Consider the following 19,922-nt stretch of genomic DNA (forward strand, 5'->3'; position numbering starts at 1 on the left):
TACTAGGAATTCAGAAACATATTTTTAACAAACCATTGCTGTACTAACAACATTTTAGAAACTTTTTTGGTCAGTTAAATTGTTTGCACAAATATTTTTTCATTAAAATATATTATTTTCACTATTCTTAATGAAAGACAGATAGCCTATACATGGGAAAACAAAGTGTACCTTTTTAAATTACAATTATATTTCATTTATGTTACAAGATACAAGAAGATGTTTATCATAAAACCTATTTTTCTAAGAGATTTTTCTTTAGATTGCAGTAGTTTAATAGTCCTAAATAAGATCAGCAGAAACTAATGTACAGCACTTCAATTTTGGTAGTGATAATAGGGAATTATTAGATATACCTAATGGTTATTTTACTCCTAATTTTCCAATTTTGAAAAATTTAAATGATGTGTATCAACAATGGTTAGATTAAGTCAGAATAGTAACTATATATGCACCTTTTTTTTTTTCTGGCACACAAACATAGGCTGGGTGCATTCTATTAAATTTTAAATTAAAGAAGCTTTCCAGTTCCTAGCCTGTAATGTCAATCTTTAGCCTGCAACTGTAGTACCATTCAAATTACCTGAATCTCTCCTATCCAAAACTTCTATCACACAGAACAGAACGGTGTCATTTGATAATGCCTAGTCAAAATGAAAATTCCCTAGGCTATCCAGAACCTCAGCTATCTAAGATAATTCAACATCTTCCATAATATTCATAAGAACATAAGAATCGCCATACTGGATCAGACCAATGATCCATCTAGCTCAGTGTCCTGTCTTCCAACAGTGGGGCACCTGGCACTGGCCAGAGGGAATGAACAGAACAGGTAATCATCAAGTGATCCATCCCGTCGCCCATTCCCAGTTTCTGGCAAACAGAGACTAGGGACACTATCCCTGCCCATCCTGGCTAATAGCCATTGATGGACCTATCCTCCATGAACTTATCTAGTTCTTTTTTGAACCCCATTATAGTCTTGGCCTTCACAGCATCCTCCGGCAAAGAGTTTCACAGGTTGACTGTGTGTTGTGTGAAGTAATACTTCCTTATTCAGATGATAAAGGATAAGTACAAACACCACATATTTTCCTGTCCCAGAAATTGTGTGATTCTGTTACAAACTAAGTGCACTTGGAAGGTGGGGGAGAGGGCAGGGAATAAAAAAAAAAAACTTGCATGTAAAACCCACTAGTAGTTTAGCAAAATATAAAACATTTCTACAGATTTCTTCTGTATACATGCTGATATGCCAGTGCACCTCTATCTCCAATTGACACAGAACATATTTATACATACCACAGTTTGGTGGTTAACTTGAATCACTTCATCTCCAGCATGGATTTTCTTGCACCGATCTGCAGGTGACTGAATTTAAAATAAAAGAGATGATAAAGAAGACAGTTCTTACTGGTCACCATCTCTCTTTCAGCAGTAAGATTGCTAAGCTATGTAAGTCAGGTTAGATTCATAATTACATTCTCCAATGAAGTAAATCAATAAAAAAAGATTTTTAATTAAGTCATTCATCATTGTTTGAGACAATATTCTGTATAATTGTATGCAAGACAGTCAAATGTTAAAAAAGGTAGCAATGTTTATATTATCAAAGGTTAGCCAGTTTCTAAGGATGCCTTTTTAATACTAAGAAGTGACCAATCGTTTTAAGCCATCTAATATCTGTAAATCTTAGAGGTCCACCTTCTGCTAATGCTCAGAGTGCCAGAGCTCTAATGGACAACAGCTTCATAAATATACTTTGCAACACTATGTCTTTCATGTTCTCATCTAATTAAAACAAATACTTCAAGTGAACTTCAGAAAAAATCAATATTTTTTGCATGCGGATACAATCAGTATCCAGGCCATGTAGATAAGACAGATAAACTGTAAATTTATATTTCTGAACTATTATTGGTTGCTAGAGATGTAACTAGAAGAGGGATACTGTAAAAATCCATACCTTCAAAGATGAATTAGTAGTGGTAGTTTTGCTTCTCTAAATAACAGCCTCATTTAAAAAACTTTTCTATTTCTCATATTTATACCTTTAATATTTACGGTGTTGTCTTAGAAGAGCTCTGTGGAGCCCCAAAGTATGTCTTTCACCAACAGAAGTTGGTCAGATAAAAGATACTACCTCACCAACCTTGTCTCTTTAACATTTGCAATAGACTAATTACTCTTGGTGCAAAACAATTACACTAAGCTTTCTATAAAGCAAAACTTCTTCGACTTTTCCCGCCCTGTCTGCAGCTGATAGCCTGTAGATAGAGCCCCACCAACTTCAACTGGGCTCTGCACAGATACAGAACTTCTCCTGCTATTAAAAGAAGAATCAAAGAGCCACAGTATGAAAGTGTCAGGATCTATCCCCCAAGAACTCCAGAAAGTTGCTACATTTTTGTATTGAGCAACTAGAATTAGACACATTCACTTTTATCATTTTGTGGCTTTACTAAAAGAGAAATGATCTAAATGTAATATTCCCAAAGTCCAGAATTCAGTTTAATCATAACAATATAACTGAACCATTTTGTCTGTCAAAATGTTTGCCTCTTGCAGTCACATTGTCCCCTTCTGCTGTGATCATGCAGATTTCATCATAATAAGCTGAGTCAGCATTTGGACAGGAGATGTCCAAGAAAAATATGTGTGTTTCAAGAAGCGGTGTTAGGGAAGAGGGCCATTCATTGAATCACAGACTAACCCATATAGTGTTGTGCAAGTGAAGGTGCCATTTTGCATATAATATGTAAAACTGAAGTTCTGGCACTCACTGAAGTCTCTCAGTACTAGAGATAATTGCATTCCTCTTATTAGAGGGTTGTTGATTTTGTGATTGGCTGATTTTTCAAGTAGGAATTAATACAGACACCTGCACTGATGAATATTTCCGTTTACAGTTTAGTTTAGTGAAAGCAGAGGGGGGACTTTATAAATAACTACTTTCTAAGAACTTCATATGGTGATTATTAGAAAAAAAAAAGCAAAGATCCCACTCTTGAAGCACTAGTGTTTGGACTGATACATGTCACAACATGACACCAGTTTGAAAATATTTCCTTTTGAATCTCTTACCAGGATACTCATCAGAGAATTAAACATTTAATTTTGCAAACAATGATCAGTTCAGGTTTGCTTTCAACTAATGAATCAAGTCTCTCATTTTTCTTATATATTTATATTATGAATTGTAAAAATGTACTCACCAGACAGTCTCTTTGCACCATATACAAACTCCCTCCTCACCTCCCCATGCGATATACTCATGCCTGACCCATCACCGTGCCTCAATGTATCCAACATAATCATTACTCTCAAGCTAAAGTCTGAGTAAAGAGATAAGCCTTGAACCATGAGGTTAACACATTCTAGCTCTGCAGGAGCACCAGAGAAAACACAGTACAGAGCCAAGAGACCCTCCATGGAGAATGTGACTCCATTCTCTCTGAGTGCTAATCTAAAGATTTATAGAAGAAATGCCCAACTAATTTTAACTGCTAAAATGGTATATTGGGAGAGAAATGGCTTTTAATGTTGCCAAGATCCAAATCACAGAGGGCTGTATAGATGGACATCAAAGCCTTGAATCACATCTAGCAGGTGATTGCAGGGTTAAGGATAACAAATGTAATATGCACCGCATGCTTTGCAATACTAAGTATATAGGTAGCTGTATTTTGCACAGAAAACAGCTTCTCAGTGGTCTTCTAGGGTAGCTTCATGGAAAGAGTATTGCATAAATCCTAACTAGAGGTTACAATAGCTATGAAATGCTCCATTTCAGAAAAAAAGATCAAAAACATTTGGGCATATGTAGATGTAAAGAGATTTTTTGACTGCCACTGCCATTTAGAAATCCAGTAGCATCCCAGATTGAAAACTATCAATGGAAAAATGGTCGGTAACATCTTCCAAATAATGATAGGCACTAATCCTTCCAGAATCTGTAGATGCTTCCTCTTGTACACCAGTATGATGCCCGTCTTTCCATATTATGCATGGTCCTAACAACCATATGTTTGAAAGATGCTAACAGCTTACTCTTCATTAAAACTTTATTAGCCATTAGTAGTAGAATGTCCATATCCAACTGGTAGGCTGAAGCTTTCTTAACACCTCCAGAGCTTCAGTGCATGAAACTGATCAAGACCAAATTTAAAAAAACATTGTGTTTGCTTCCTCCTGACAGGACTCTGCTACTATACAATTATATCGATGCATCAAGGAGGAAAGTAGGAATGAAATCTCAAGATTCTTAGGGAATTCATTATCTTCACCTTTGTGAAATAAAAGAACCCAGTAATTTGTAGACTGAGTAGGTTGCATATCTTAGTTCAAGTTTAAGAGAAATTCAAATTTCAAAACTCTTCTCTCATTTTTGCTTATGTCTCCCAGAAATGTCACAACCCTCCTGCACCAACACAGAACTGTAGTTTATTCCACCTGTGATGCTGAGAGCTGTGGGTTTGATTTGTAAGAACCCTGACTGAGTCTTCAAGTTCCTTAATGGCTTATGTTGCTCCTACTTCCAGGAAGGGTGGTTCACAGAGATCCTACCACAGACATATTATAGAATACAGCCCAACAACATTGTCTGCAGCAAGAGAAAGAAGAAATGGTCAAAGGTCCAAGGAAAGCTTGCATGCTGCAGGTCCTATGGAGGACCTGCCCCTTCCCCACACTCATTCCTATTCTATCTGGCATGAGATATTTCCAGAGTTCCAGTGCAAAAATCTGATGTAAAAATATTCAGTATTTGAGACGCTTTATGTTTGTCAGGAAATGATATAGTAGCAGAGTAGAACAAGTATTTCTTTGTAAATTTGTTTGAGCACCAGGTCATCAAAGTTTTCAAGAGAAATTGACTAAACTGTCCTGAAAGCTGCACAGTCTTGTGTTAGAGGCCTGCTCTGTATCTATTGTTATGGCTTAAAGCCCTAAAAAACCCATCAGCTTGCCAACTCCCTAATGGGCATCCAATTCTGTACAAAGGGGGTGGAGGAGAAGGGGAAAGCAAACTATAAGGCAGCTGAAAAGTATGCAGTTGTGTTTTGCTTAGAGTTCCCTTTGCTGTCCTTCAATGGGTAAGCTCACATCTAAGTGATCCCTACTATATAGAGAGACAAGGTGGGTGAGGTAATATCTTTTATAGGACCAACTTCAGTTGGAGAGCAAGACCAGCTTTTGAGCCACACAGAGCTCTGCTTCGAGATCTGTGTGTCTCCTAAGCTTGTCTCTCTCACCAACAGAAGTTGGTCCAATAAAAGATATTACCTCACCCACCTTGTCTCTCTAATATCCTGGAATCGATACGGCTACAACTAAACTTCCCTACCGCAAATGTTACTCAGAAGTCTTTCAGAAGTGTACAACAAAATTTTTTAACGTCAACTTCAAAGGATGCCCTTATTTCCATGCTTTTACTTCCATTACAAAATCAAATGAAATTGGATAGATATAAAAACTATTTTTTTCTTGTGCCACAGCAAACTCCAGCATATCAGTCAGTACATATTAAAAACATTTATCTTTTACACATAATCCAAGAAAACCCCAGCAAGTCAGCTATCTCCTAATTTGATCCAGGGAAGCATTTTAAATACCTTGCAAGAATGAAGTAAAGCCGACCGTTTTGGATTAATAAACAAAAGCAATCTCATTTTTGCCCTCCAACTTGCCATTGATCCCTCACAGCCAACTAGCAGAGTTTTTCAAGCAAAATATAGTCTGTAGCGAAGGGAAGGCATTAACCAAATGTAAGGTCAAAAAAGCTTCCAGGCCTGAACGTACAGTATTAACAATACTTACATTTTCTGTTGTTCCAGTAATTACATGGAGACCATCATATGTTGATTTAATGTACATACCCTAAGAAAAAGACATCATGGGAAAGAATTTGTAAAGTATTTCATAAACTATTACCATCCAAAACAATTTGCATATCTCTCTAAAAGGAAAATCTATCAATTATTTGAGATATAAATTAATACATGCCACGAGGAATACGTCTCTGGACAGAAAAGTGTGGTGTGGTGTTTTTTTCTGGAGTGGGGGGGGCGGTAAAGGAGAGAAGTTAACTGAGATAGAACAATAAGACTGAATGATTCTGGCACCTATACAGAAGTTGCAATTTGAAGCTTTATCTTTGTAAATATCCATGGCTTTAGCAGTACCTCATAGATATTCCTTATACTAGAAACACCACTGCAACATTATCTGCTCAACTGCTGTATTAGGATGACTGATGCCGTCAGCTTTTTTCTTGGAAGCTACCAGAATCTAAGGTTTCATAAAAAATAAGTTCTTTAGCCATTAAGATTGCAAAGATAAACTTTCAAATGTGAACCAAGTGGAAACCGAATCTGTGATGTGTACTTGAAACAACAGCTCTAAGAATTGCTAACTACCTCATTCACCTCAACACCATGTTAACTAAACCTTAATCATGACAATTTGCTAACTATTTCAATGCTGATCAAAGCATACCAAAAAGGAGAAGGATTACCATATATGTAGAACTGTACAATCTACTGTGAGTGACATCTCATTTTGAAGTCATAAGTACATAAAGATTAGTTTGTGGGCAGATGTTGGGACAATTTCAGAACTGCCTTTTATATTTTAATAACAACCATTGAGCCACAAATGGGAGAATACACTACAAAACTAATTGGTTTCTTCTTTTAAAGAGAGACCCATCTGTAGCATGGGTTGTACAAGTAAGAAAACTAACCTTATCATCTAATCATGATTTTGCCAAGTTTAATACCTTCATAAGACACTCTTATCAAACCGGACACCTGGCAACCATAGCCAGGATCAGAGTTGGGGGAGCTGCCACATTCCAAGTCATGCTCTGCACCCTCACCCTCCATGCAAAATTCTATCATTCTCTGATTGATATCAGCAAAGAGGCCCAGATTGTTCCCCCCTAGATGCCAAGTGGTGGTGGGGAACCTAAAGGGGTTTGTTCAATCACTTCTGCAACAATTCCCTTCCTTCCACCAGACCTCTTTGCAGAAAAGAGATGGACACTGGGCAGGCAAGGTGAGCACTGCTTCCATTCTAGCCCCTCAGATCAATAAGTCTTCAGGTGACATGCTGTTCCCTAGCAGAGGGATTCCATTGGAACTGTGCTGCCAGGGAGTGGTCACCAGAGACTAGACCAGTGGTCCTCAAGCTTTTTAGGGTCTCGCCCCCTCTTACCTGTGTCCACGCCTGGCCCTCCCACAGAGCCGGGGCCTGGAGTGGGGACGCGGCTCCGGGTAAGGCGTCCACGGCTGGGGTTACAGCTGGGGCTGGGAGCGAGGCTGGGGGTGGGACTAGGAGCAGAGCCCAGGACAGGGAGCGAGTCTGGAGGTGGAGCCAGGGCTGCGGCCAGGGCCAGGAGTGGAGCAGGGCTGGGTGGCACTCCCTTCCCACGCCCTCTGGGGGCTGGACTGGCCCCACCACTCCCCCTGAATGTTCCTCTGTGTCCCCCTAGGGGGATGCGCCCCAGAGTTTGGTGACCTCTGGACTAGACAGTGAGGATGCATGGAGCCTCCAGACGGAGGGCCTTGGGTGCCTGCAAATCTCCTGGGATTAATAATGTGTGGGGCCAGTCTCTGCGACCTTTCTGATGAGGCAGGGGTGGGCAACCACTCCCAAAATGGAACAAAGTGAGGGGAGAATCCCCCAAGAGACTATTGAAGATTTCCTCCTCCAAAACCTGCCTGCTTCCACCTCCTTGCCAAGAAAGAGATTATCTGACTCCAAATTTTTAACTTCCCTATTACTCCATCATTCTGCTCTGCAAAGATATCCACAAAGATCATTCAGCTCCGCGTAGACCGTGGCAGTAAATCATTGGCATCACCCCTACTGGACATGCCATGCTACCAAGGGCAAAGTAGAGACTGAGTTCCACTCCATGCTGCTCAGCATGCTCCATGAGGATCCCTGTCTCTCTCCTCCCCACCCTCTTATGCCATCATACATCTTGCTCACTCCACACTCACCCACTACTGGGGACTAGAAGGGAAAATCATTGTAATCCAAAGATTTGTAGGACAATGTCATTTTCCCATTAATTTGTTACCCTGCATCATAGATTCATAGATTCTAGGACTGGAAGGGACCTCGAGAGGTCATCGAGTCCAGTCCCCTGCCCGCATGGCAGGACCAAATACTGTCCAATCATGTGATTTTCTATTTATTAGGATATCTATCTTTAAGAGCTATCACCTGTGTAAGGTAGGGAAGTGCAAGATAAGGAAGTGCTATTATTCCCATTTTACAGAAGGGGAACTAAGACACAAAAAGGCTAAGGTCATATCTACACTATAGGCACTACAGCAACACAGCTACAGCATTGTAGTTATGCCGCTGTAGCACCATGGGTTAGATGTTACCTACAGCGATGGAAAGGGTTTTTCTGTCACTATAGCTAATCCATCTCCCCAAGCTGTGGTAGCTAGCCTAATGGAAGCATGTTGATCTAAATACTGAGTGTAGACCAGGGCTAAGTGACATGACCAAGGGTCACAGAGCAAGTCTGTGGCAGAGCAGGGAACTGAAACTAGATCTCAGAGTCCTGGGTTAGCATCCTAACCACTGGACCATCCAATCTCATTTGTGCAGGAGTTCAGCACAAATCAATGTTTTCAGAATTGTTAAGGTAGTAAAACTCCAACTGACTTTAGTGAGAGCAGAATTAAGTCAACGCAAAGATTTAAAAAAAATCTCACCTTTATCGTGCAAGAAAAATGACTGATTGCATTCAAATATAACAGTGAAATACACACGTTTCCACTACTATCTCATCTCTTGAATGACCAGAAGAGGTAAACAAAGAAGTTTTCAGTCAGATTGGTTTGTAATGAAGTTATATTTACCATACACACAACATATTGATGTTGAAAATAAGGTAAAAACTATTGCTGATGTTTCACTGAAACAATGCACATAACCTTAGTCGAAGAAAAATATCAGGCATATTCAAGAACAAAATAATCTTAATGTACATCTCCAATATAAATTAGATCTATGAAGTGAACTCAGTTCAGGATAGGTACATACATAAATGGCAAAGTTCTGAAAAGAAGTAAACAATGATGAGTATTATTAGATGTTCAGCCAGAAAGTAAATAGAGTCTCACACCTCAGTAAAAAACGAGGAGTCCTTGTGGAACCTTAGAGACTAACAAATTTGTTTGGGCATAAGCTTTTGTGGGCTAGAACCTACTTCATCAGATGCATGAAGTGAAAAATACAGGAGCAGCTATTAATACATGAAAGGATGGGGGTTGTTTTACCAAGTGTGAGGTCAGTCTAACAAGATAAATCAATTAACAGCAGGATACCAAGGGAGAAAAAGTAACTTTTGAAATGGTAAGAGAGTGGCCCATTAAAAACAGTTAACAAGAAGGTGTGAGTAACAGCAGGGAGAAATTAGTATTGGGGAAATTAAATTTAGGTTTTGTAATGACCCAACCACTCCCAGTCTTTATTCAGGCCTATTCTGATGGTATCCAGTTTGCAAATTAATTCCAGTTCAGCAGCTTCACGTTGGAGTCTGTTTCTGAAGTTTTTTTTGTTGAAGAATTGCCACTTTTAGGTCTGTTATTGAGTGACCAAAGAGATTAAAGTGTTCTCCGGGTGGTTTTTGAATGTTATGATTCCTGATGTCAGATTTGTGTCCATTTATTCTTTTGCATAGAGACATTGGTTTGGCCAATGTCCACCCTACTATCAACCTCAGCCTGGACCAGTCCACACAAGAAGTCCACTTCCTAGACACTACAGTGCTAATAAGCGATGGTCACATAAACATGACCCTATACCGGATACCTACTGACCACTATACTTACCTACATGCCTCCAGCTTTCATCCAGACCACATCACATGATCCATTGTCTACAGCCAAGCTCTAAGATACAACTGCCTTTGCTCCAACCCCTCAGACAGAGACAAACACCTACAGAATCTCTATCCAGTGTTCTTAAAACTGCAATACACACCTGTGAAGTGAAGAAACAGATTGACAGAGCCAGAAGGGTACCGAGAAGTCACCTACTACAAGACAGGCCCAACAAAGAAAGTAACAGAATACCACTAGCAGTCACCTACAGCCCCCAGCTAAAACCTCTCCAGCGCATCATCAAGGATCTACAACCTATCCTGACGGATGATCCCTCACTCTCACAGATCTTGGGAGACAGGCCAGTCCTCACTTACAGACACCCCCCACCTGAAGCAAATACTCACCAGCAACTACACACCACACAGCAAAAACACTAACCCAGGAACCTATCCTTGCAACAAAGCCCGATGCCAACTCTGTCCACATATCTATTCAAGGGACACCATCATAGGACCTAACCACATCAGCCATACCATCAGGGGCTCGTTCACCTGCACATCTACCAATGTGATATATGCCATCATGTGCCAGCAATGCCCCTCTGCCATGTATTGGCCAAAGCGGCAGTCTCTACGCAAAAGAATAAACAGATACAAATATGAATCATAACATTCAAAAACCACTCGGAGAACACTTCAATCTCTCTGGTCACTCTGGGTTGTTTTTCCCCCTACAATATTGTAATAGCACCCTCACTGAACATGATGCTTTGTGTGTGCTGTTCAACAGCACTAAAGTCGGCAGGGCTAATGCTCTAGTATTCAAAGGCAACTCGAAAGTTCTGGAGAATTTATAAGAATAAGTCATGTCAAACAAATTGAGTGATAATCCAGTTAGTATGCCAGAAATAACTTTTGAGTGCAATCACCATAAGAACAAGGAACTCGTGTGCACTTAATTTAAGGACTAGCCCTCTTAATGGATGCTGCATGTTTAATAACATCGGAGAGAACCCAGATCAGTTATTGGCAGATGGTCTGATTTAAAACCAATTAACAAATTTTATCTTGGGCCTAATATTATTCAGTTAAAGATAGAAACTTCTCCCACTCTCTTTTTAAAAAGGAGGCACAAATAAAGTTAGATGTACTTTAGGCAGTGCTTTTTTATGTATTGAATTTTGTGAATTAGCAGTCTCTGATACTGGACTGAATGGCAACAGCAAGACGCTAAGCTCATTTTACCTCATATTTAATTCAATTTGAACTCTTCTACTGAGATGGTCGTATGATGAAGCTTTCCCCCCAAACACAAAGAAAAGGTCACAGGCTTCTTTAGTAAACATTACATGTGCTCCAAAAGTGGTCTAGTCAGCACTCTTCAAAACTAAAGCAACACACTTCTCCAATTCAACTCTAGAGTTCAGTGAAGCTAACGAGGACCATTAAGAGCCTCATAAAATGTTATATAGCTTCACGCATCCTCTTCTCAAAATCCCTCCTTCCTCATTATTTTAGGTTATATGACTCGGAGGAACATTAGTATACCTGGACATTCAGCTAGCAAGGCCACCAGTAGTATACTGCTCTCACACTGCTACACTCAGCTTCATTCCATTTATTTGCCACATGAACAAACTTGGGACCTTCTGCCTATAACAGACTAATTTTAAGTTTGTTCTAGCAATCAGAGAAACAAAAAGAACACCCAGTCTGTAAAATGTTTTGAAATACTAGTCTCTATATTCCCTAATTCATAAAAAAATATAACCCTTACGAATAACTAGGTCTTGAATGAAACTGTCTGATAACAGTATTTGAAGTGTAAAGGACAGCACTAAAATCAAAAACTGAACTCGAAAACAATAAATTAAATTTCATAATGCCGCAATCCTGCTTTGAAATTCCATATTATCATTTAAAAAAATTAAAAAAGTACAGAAGTGTGTCAGAAAACCTTGCTAAGGGTTGGAAAAACATTCACAGCTGTAACAAGATTCTCTATTTTTCTTCTAAACAAACACATGCACATTTTCGTTCTTTGCAGTGCTGAACACACTATTCTCAAACTCTTTAAATCAATAGAAATATTTCAGATTCCATTTCCTTAGGGTAAAGGATTACCAGCTAAACTAGTCAATTTTCTCTGGAACATAAACAGCAGAAAGAAGCGCTAAGTTACATTCTGTCCAATGATACAGAAGAATCAACTTTCAAGTCTTTTCTCAAATGGGATATCTCTACAAATGTCTTCAAAGCTGACCAACATTTAACTGATATTAAGGCTTTTTAGGAGAGATCTGTATTTTACAATTTCCTTTTCATCTTCACTTTTCTCGATGCTGCAGGCTATATCCCTTCTTCCTGCAATACTCATGAGGTACTACATATATGCAAACAACCACAGAGCCAAAATCAGGCACCAGATGGGGAGGGGAAAAAACCCCCACCAACAACAACATAGCCATCTACTCAAGCTCCATCCAAAAAGAATTCTCCATACATCATGACAATAGTCACAATATTTTCCTACTTGCTATGCTTATTTTGTCGTGTCTTTCCACATGTTAACTACAATATACATTACTATAAAACTCATAAAATATTTAATTGTGAAAAGAGCACATGTACAGTAGTTTGATACTTCACATTTATGTATGACTGCTATTTAAATTTCAATAATATTTTTCATGTACAATTTCAGAGGTACTTAATTAAAAGTGATATTTTAGCACTTATATAATATATTTTTTTTTACTTTCAATTAAACTTTGTCTCTTCCAACACCATGCACAGTAACCATTCATCCATCCACACACACCTTGCCCACTCCCCAGATCCCAAGAACAATTTACAACAGAAATTCAGATAAGTCTCACTCTGCTTTCTATTTTTATTTCCCTCCCTCCTCTTCCCATTCTACTTTAACTTCTTAGAGACTCTCCCCTCCAGCTATTTTAGATGTTTCACTTCTCCTGGTTGGCAGACAGTATCATCTTCAAAGGTATGAGATGCTCTTGCCTATTTATTGCCCTATTGCAGACAGCCCTTCCATTTTTCTTATGTTAACAACATTAATACTGTTAATAATGTTGCCAGTACAAAACTCCAGTATGTGTCCAAACCACTGAAAGGAGGTCAGTCATAACTCTATCTTCCCAATTCCATTATGACATGGATCCTGGAAAAAGGTTTTGTTAGGTCAAGAAGTCATCAAGTTCCTTATGCAATTAAGTGGTGGCCCTCAAGGTGCAGTCCACTATCAACTACAAGACCTTTCATAACTTGTAAAACTGACAAGTTGGGAACCAGGTCAGTGCTAATGACAATAAATCAGAGCATGTTGGATACATCTTAATAACTCCCCAAAATGCTGCATCATTCATACAAAACATTAGAAAATGGTTTAACAAGGATAACCAGTTATTAGGATTACCATTTTATACAACTCAAAAGTTTGCTAGGCACCTCATGCAACATGGTCCCTGCTCCAAAGAGCTTACAGACTAGATGACGTGACTCAAAAAACTGGCAACAAAACAGTGGCATGGGGACAAGGGGAGAAAGGGGAAGAAAGATGACACAGTAACAAAATAATGCACAGCTAAAGCTTATACAAAGCATGGTTAATTCTTTCCCCTACCGTTAAAAATACACACAATTATCACTATTTGTATTAACATAGTGCCTAAGGGTCCCATCTGAGATTACGGCCCCATTGTGCTGGGTGTACAAATGCATATTAAGAGACAGTCCTTGCTATGATGTGCTCACAATCTACACAGACAGGATACACTCAAGGTTGTGGGGGACACAGAGGTACAAGGAGGGGAGGTGACTTGCCCAGGGTCATGGGAGAGCTGGAAAATAGAACCACAAAAATAATTTTGCTTTAAAAGAAAACTGCACTAGTTGACTCACTTCTTGTCAGAATTATGAGAAAAGAGGGCCATAAGGAGGGATCTGAATGAGGAAAGAGTGCTGGAAAACCAGTGCAACCATGGGACAGGCCTTGCGTCAAACACGGAGAGAGCTTCAGAAAGATGGGACAGAAAAAGTGAGAATGTCCCTTCCCAGTAGAAATGGGATAAAGAGAAGGGATGAGCAGGCAGCAGAGTAAGAGAACAGGATGACAAATTGGTAAGGTGGAGTCCATGGAGAGTTGAAAACCTGAAGGGCAATTTTAAATGTATTCTGACATGAAAAGAAAGCCAGTGAAATAAACAAAAGGATGGAGTAATATTTACCAATTAAAAATAAAATTCCTTTAATTTTAATTGCTGTTTTTCTGAAGAGAGACATACCAAATAAATCATTATTTCTAGGTACCTAGGCATAACAAAAGTTGCCAAAAGATTAAAATTAAATAAAAACTAAAAACCACTAACCCAAAAAATAACTCCTGGAATGGGAGCATAGCAGTACAGATACTACACAAGTAAATGGACCATGGATGTGTGTAGGCAGCAAAAGACGGTGTAAAAGCAATTTCTCAAGAAATGATTCATTGAATTCCCAACACCTTTTGGTGTCCCCAAGGTAGGTAGATGGCATTGTTATTCATGATGTCAAATGTCATTTCTCCAATTGTAATCAGTGTTTCTTTTATGCAATGGTTGCTATCTGCATGCGTAATCCAAGCAGCAGTAGTCAACTCATGAGCGACACTCAAGGGATTGTTAGGTTGGTCTTTTACAGCCATCTCATTAAGCATGTAGACTTCTTGCAATACAATTTAAGAATCTACTTTTCTCCTGGGAATTGCTGTAGAGTCCTTGAATAAGTTATAAAAGTGTTTTATTTCTCAGTGGGAGATGTTATGAAGCAAATTCCAGAATTTGACAGTTTTGTGCATAATCTCACCCAAACTTCATGGCCAGGGTTTAGGTATTAATTTAAATCCCCTCAGATTTCAAGATCCTAGAATAGTCTAAAATATTGATGTAAACTGGAGAGAATTACTTTCCATTTCTTTCTATTTACATTTTGATACAACAGTTATTCATGTGAAAGACCCATAACATTAGACCAGCTGTGTGAAAAATCAAACTAAACAAACATTTTTTAAAAAAGAAGTGGCCTGGTCCCTAGCCCCCAGTATAGATCTTATTTACAGAATTAACTCTCTCATCTTGGACAACTGTTTTGATTAACTGCGTACTTCTTACCAGCCCTTCACTTGGTTTTATGTTTGTTAGCTGGATCACTTCAAGGTGAGCAGACTGCGAAACGAGAGGATCAGATGAGAGAGAGATAATGTGGTCACAGACGCCAGAGAGAGTTTTACACTAAAAGAAAAATAAAAGAAAACTACAGTGAATATACCATGATTATTTGAACAGTTTCTTCTCAATAAAAAACATTTAAAAGAACTAGCATTCTTAACTTGTACAACTAAATTACATTCTTGAGTCTTTCTTCGCATAAAGTTATCTGGTATAAGGCAAACACAGATGAAAGACTACTACAGACCACTCACAATGCTATTGAGTTCAACTATAGTTCATTCTTTGAAAAACAAATTCAGATTGTCTAGGAAGTTAGGATCAATCGTCCTCATTTTAGTCATATAAAAATTCAAAATGGGAACTGTGTGTATTTGAAGTATTTGAAGTTTTCTACTACTATTAAATTAATTGTATTGGTCCCTCAAAATATTTTAATTTTTACTATACAATGATATTTGTGCAGGTTTTTGTTTTGTTTTTTAAAGTCAAAGATCACCAGAGTTAAGCCTTGATCCCGCATCAATGGACACTGAATTTTTGTGGAATTCTGCTGAGTCAATGGATTCCATGCTAGTAAATTCAAATTCAGGATCAGGGGTTTCTACCAGAAAGAGTTAAAATAAAATTGGGGAGAGGGAATATATTTGGAATGAAGCATTTAAAAGTTTCAGCAGAGAAGATACATGTAATATCCTTGAGTCACTACTGTGGCCTATAATGAATAAATCTCTTGGCCTGCACAATTATAGTTAGCTTATCAAACACAAAATTTGGTGGACAAAATTTAATTTCATCCTCACAGACAAAACTTCAATTAGCAATATAATACAGGACCCAATCTTTGTAGTGGGACAAAATTGGCACAACATCAGAAGAGAAAACACAAACTCAAATACTTTTGCCTCAACAGGAGAAAAAAGAAATTCGAGTGTGCATTCTCTCCCCACTCCCTATCATTAAACCCACTGTAGCAGTGTCTTAATGTTCAGATGCATAGTATATGCATGGAATATAGTCTTCTCACCTGTTTTTAAAGGTGGTGAGTACTGACTGACTTCAGCGGAGGTTGCAGTTGCTCAGACACATGAAAATCAAGTCATTAACAATCATGGACAACTCACATTAATGCTGAAGGCTGTTTTGTACTGCTTATAAAAATTTCCCCAAAAGTGAATTTATATAAAATTTAGCAATTCCAAAAGTATTTATTGATACAGTCCATGGCAAAAAGGGACCATTGTGATTATCTGTCTGACTTCCTGTATAACAGAGGCCATACAACTTCCCCAAAATAATTCCTAGAGCATATCTTTTAGAAAAAAAAAAATCCAATCTTGATTTTAAAATGGTCAGTGATGGACAATCCACCACAACCTTTGGTAAATGGTTCCAATCATTAATTACTCTCAGCATTAAAAATGTACACCTTGGAGTCAAGAAGTTGAAGCCTATAACAGATAAGCATGTTCATAATGGGGCAATATCTTAGACCTGCTACCTCTGACAGTGTTTCTTTTCTGCAAAACTAAAAAATAAAAAATACTGAAGGTTTCTAAAGACCTATAGTTATAGTGTAGGTATTTTATACCTTTCCCCCCCCATGATTTTCTCTTGCCTATAGTAGGTAGTGATCATTTCTTTTTTGTGCTTCTTTTATATTTTTGGACCTCGTAATTTTGGAAAGCTTTAAAGCTTTGCCTGGAATACCTTATTGGTGGCCAGAACTTTGGGTTTCACAACTCGGATTTCCTACGAGAGCGTACTGTTCGCACTCTGAATGATGACAACGTTCATTTGGGCACAGCCCTGTGGTAACTGAAGAACTAATTAAGAACCAGCGTAAATGTTCTCAGATTCAAAAGGGCTAAAGCTAATCAGACTGCTCAAGTAAGTGAAATGCCTCACTTGCTCACAGTATCAGTCACCCTTTCAAGTAGCAATTAGTGCATTATAATCAAAATGAATCCACATAAATGTTAACTTCTCTTTATGAGTCTATAGCTGTACCTGTAAAAACCTGTATTAATGATATGCTTCAAACTAACCTTTCCTTGTCAAATTCACAGTTGTAATTTCAAACCACAAAACAAGTACCTGATGTAAAAGGTGAAATAAACCCAGCGTAATAGATAAAAAACAAACAAAATAGTATAACAGCAAATATGATAATATGGCAGGATCCTAAATCCTAACCCTGAATTTTCCTTATTGTTATCACTTGTAGGCAGCAGGGACCTTGGTTTAGCATATTGATGGCATATTTTATTGAACTCTAATGTTTCAGTCTCTTTATAACAAGAGTAGGTAGGGAAACCATTTCCATCCTGATTTGTGATAATTTGCACAGCAGGAGCAAGAAAATTAGCAGTTGAAAATGAAACTAGTATTTCTTCCAGAGTTTAACTGATGCTATATTTCCAAAATAATTGCAAATCATTATCAAAATCACTGGTAGCGGACTTATAGAAAAGAAATACAATTTTAGGGCCTGATCCTATAAACACTTAAGAGTTGAGTCAATTAACTTTTATGTGTCAGTGTTGGCTAGACTGGACCACCAAAGCATTTTGAATAATGTACACACAAACTATTCTTACAGCAAATATTTTTCACAGGGTTTTAAACACCAAATCATACAAATACCTTGCAACATAGGAGATGCACAGGAGAAAAAACCATAGGAGTGGCATGTCTCATTTAAAATATGCATTTACAAAACACAGAACATGCTCACGCAGAGGGCCAGCCCACAACATTTTGGCATCTGAGGCGGGGAGCTCAAATGACGCCCCCAAGCCCCCTCGCTTGGGCCAAAACTTTGAAAGGTCTCAATTCTGCCTTCTTCCTGTTCTACTCCTCTCATGGTACTACTCTACTACCTACCCCAATAAAGGAGAACTAACAACTTAAAATGCCTTGTTAAAAATTTTTAAGTAACACTTAACTTTCAAACGCTTGAAGAGCAAATGTAACTTTTCTTATCTGCATAGTAAACTCTGGCATTTTTATCTGTTAGAATAATCAAAGTGCTGCTTTCCATGCCTTCTTGGTTGCAAAGATTTGAACTGCTTCCTGCTGTAGGTCCACAGTCTGGGCCAGCTCATGCTCTATTGAGATGGTTGCAAAGCCGACCAGCCTCTCCTGTGTCATTGTGGAGCATAGATGTGCTTTTATTAACTTCAGCTTGGAGAAGCTGCGTTCTCCACTGGCAACTGTTACAGGAAGTGTTAGAAATATGCGCAGAGCAACAAAAGCATTTTGAAAGAGGGTGGTTTTCTTATTTGTGCACATATATTCCAGAACAGCCTTTGGAGTTGATCCTGCTGAAATGTATCTTGAAAGGGCTTTCAGTTCATCACCTAAATCACTCAGATTAATATCACGCATGTCATCATGTGTCAACACTGTCTCTAGTGCCCTGCATTGCTAGTGTAGGTCTTCTTCAGGTATAGTGAGGAGTTTTGGAATATCATACAACATCCCAAATATACTGCTGTGTTCCTTGAGCTGCATGAAACGGTCTTCAACTGACTGTATTGCACAATCTAGCACCTGGTTAAAGAATTCAACTTTGAATTCTTGTTTGGGGTCTCTTATAGGATTATCCTGTGCCTCGTAATCAAAATGTCTTCTTTGGTTTCAGAGTGGTAGCCGTGTTAGTCTGTATCAGCAAAAAGAACGAGGACTATTTACTGTATTTACTAAATACAGTAGGAAGATGTATATACACAGAGGACATGAAAAAATGGGTGTTGCCATACTAACTATAACGAGAGTAATCAATTAAGGTGGGCTATTATCAGCAGGAGGAAAAAAAAACTTTTGTAGTGATAATCAGGATGGCCCATTTTAAACAGTTGACAAGAAGGTGTCTACATTGGCCAAACCGGACAGTGTCTACACAAAAGAATAAATGGACACAAACCAGATGTCAAGAATTATAACATTCAAAAACCAGTCGGAGAACACTTCAACCTTCCTGGTCACTCAATTACAGATCTCAAATTCGCAATACTCCAACAAAAAAAAACCTTCAAAACCAGACTCCAACGAGAAACTGCAGAATTGGAATTAATTTGCAAACTGGACACCATTAAATTAGGCTTGAATAAAGACTGGGAGTGGATGGGTCATTACACAAAATAAAACGGGTTTCAGAGTAGCAGCCGTGTTAGTCTGTATCCGCAAAAAGAAGAACAGGAGTACTTGTGGCACCTTAGAGACTAACAAATTTGTTAGTCTCTCAGGTGCCACAAGTACTCCTGTTCTTCTTTTTACAAAATAAAACCTATTTCCCCATGCTAATTTTTTCCCCTACTGTTACTCACACGTTCTTGTCAACTGTTGGAAATAGGCCATCCTGATTATCACTACAAAAGTTTTTTTCCTCCTGCTGATAATAGCCCACCTTAATTGATTACTCTCATTATAGTTAGTATGGCAACACCCATTTTTTCATGTCCTCTGTGCATATATATCTTCTTTCTGTATTTTCCATTGCATGCATCTGATGAAGTGGGTTTTAGCCCACGAAAGCTTATGCTCAAATAAGTTTGTTAGTCTCTAAGGTGCCACAAGTACTCCTCGTTCTTTCTTCTTTGGTGACTCTTGTATTCTTGAATGGGAAAATAGCTTCAGTGTGAGGTTCCTCTGCCAACTTCTGTGCACTCTTCAGAATGTTTTGAAATCCCTCATCTGACCGTTAAGACTGTAGGTATGACTTTGCTTTGTCCAGTTGTTCCATTGCTCCAGATATATCAAGGTCAACACTTACAACATTTATTTCAAATGGTATGTCATGCCAAAACACTAAGCCATACAGAAATGTGAAGTTATGTATGCTT

The 19,922-nt window shown here is 38.4% G+C and overlaps 1 protein-coding gene across 6 annotated transcripts in view; it reads right to left on the bottom strand.

The window, feature by feature from the left end:
- Positions 1-19,922, bottom strand: part of CNKSR2 (connector enhancer of kinase suppressor of Ras 2) — a 355,628-nt gene that overhangs the window by 176,971 nt on the left and 158,735 nt on the right. For 4 of the 6 annotated variants that reach the window (XM_054006260.1, XM_054006241.1, XM_054006284.1 and 1 more), the window contains 3 exons: positions 15,019-15,138; positions 5,818-5,877; positions 1,303-1,371 (listed from right to left, as the gene is read on the bottom strand). In XM_054006260.1, coding sequence (XP_053862235.1) covers positions 1,303-1,371; positions 5,818-5,877; positions 15,019-15,138 — 249 coding nt within the window. The remainder of the gene's footprint in view (positions 1-1,302; positions 1,372-5,817; positions 5,878-15,018; positions 15,139-19,922) is intronic. The other 2 variants (XM_054006250.1, XM_054006269.1) reach the window with 2 other exon arrangements.

This window comes from Malaclemys terrapin, chromosome 1, assembly GCF_027887155.1.
Source record: "Malaclemys terrapin pileata isolate rMalTer1 chromosome 1, rMalTer1.hap1, whole genome shotgun sequence".
NCBI lineage: Eukaryota > Metazoa > Chordata > Testudines > Emydidae > Malaclemys > Malaclemys terrapin.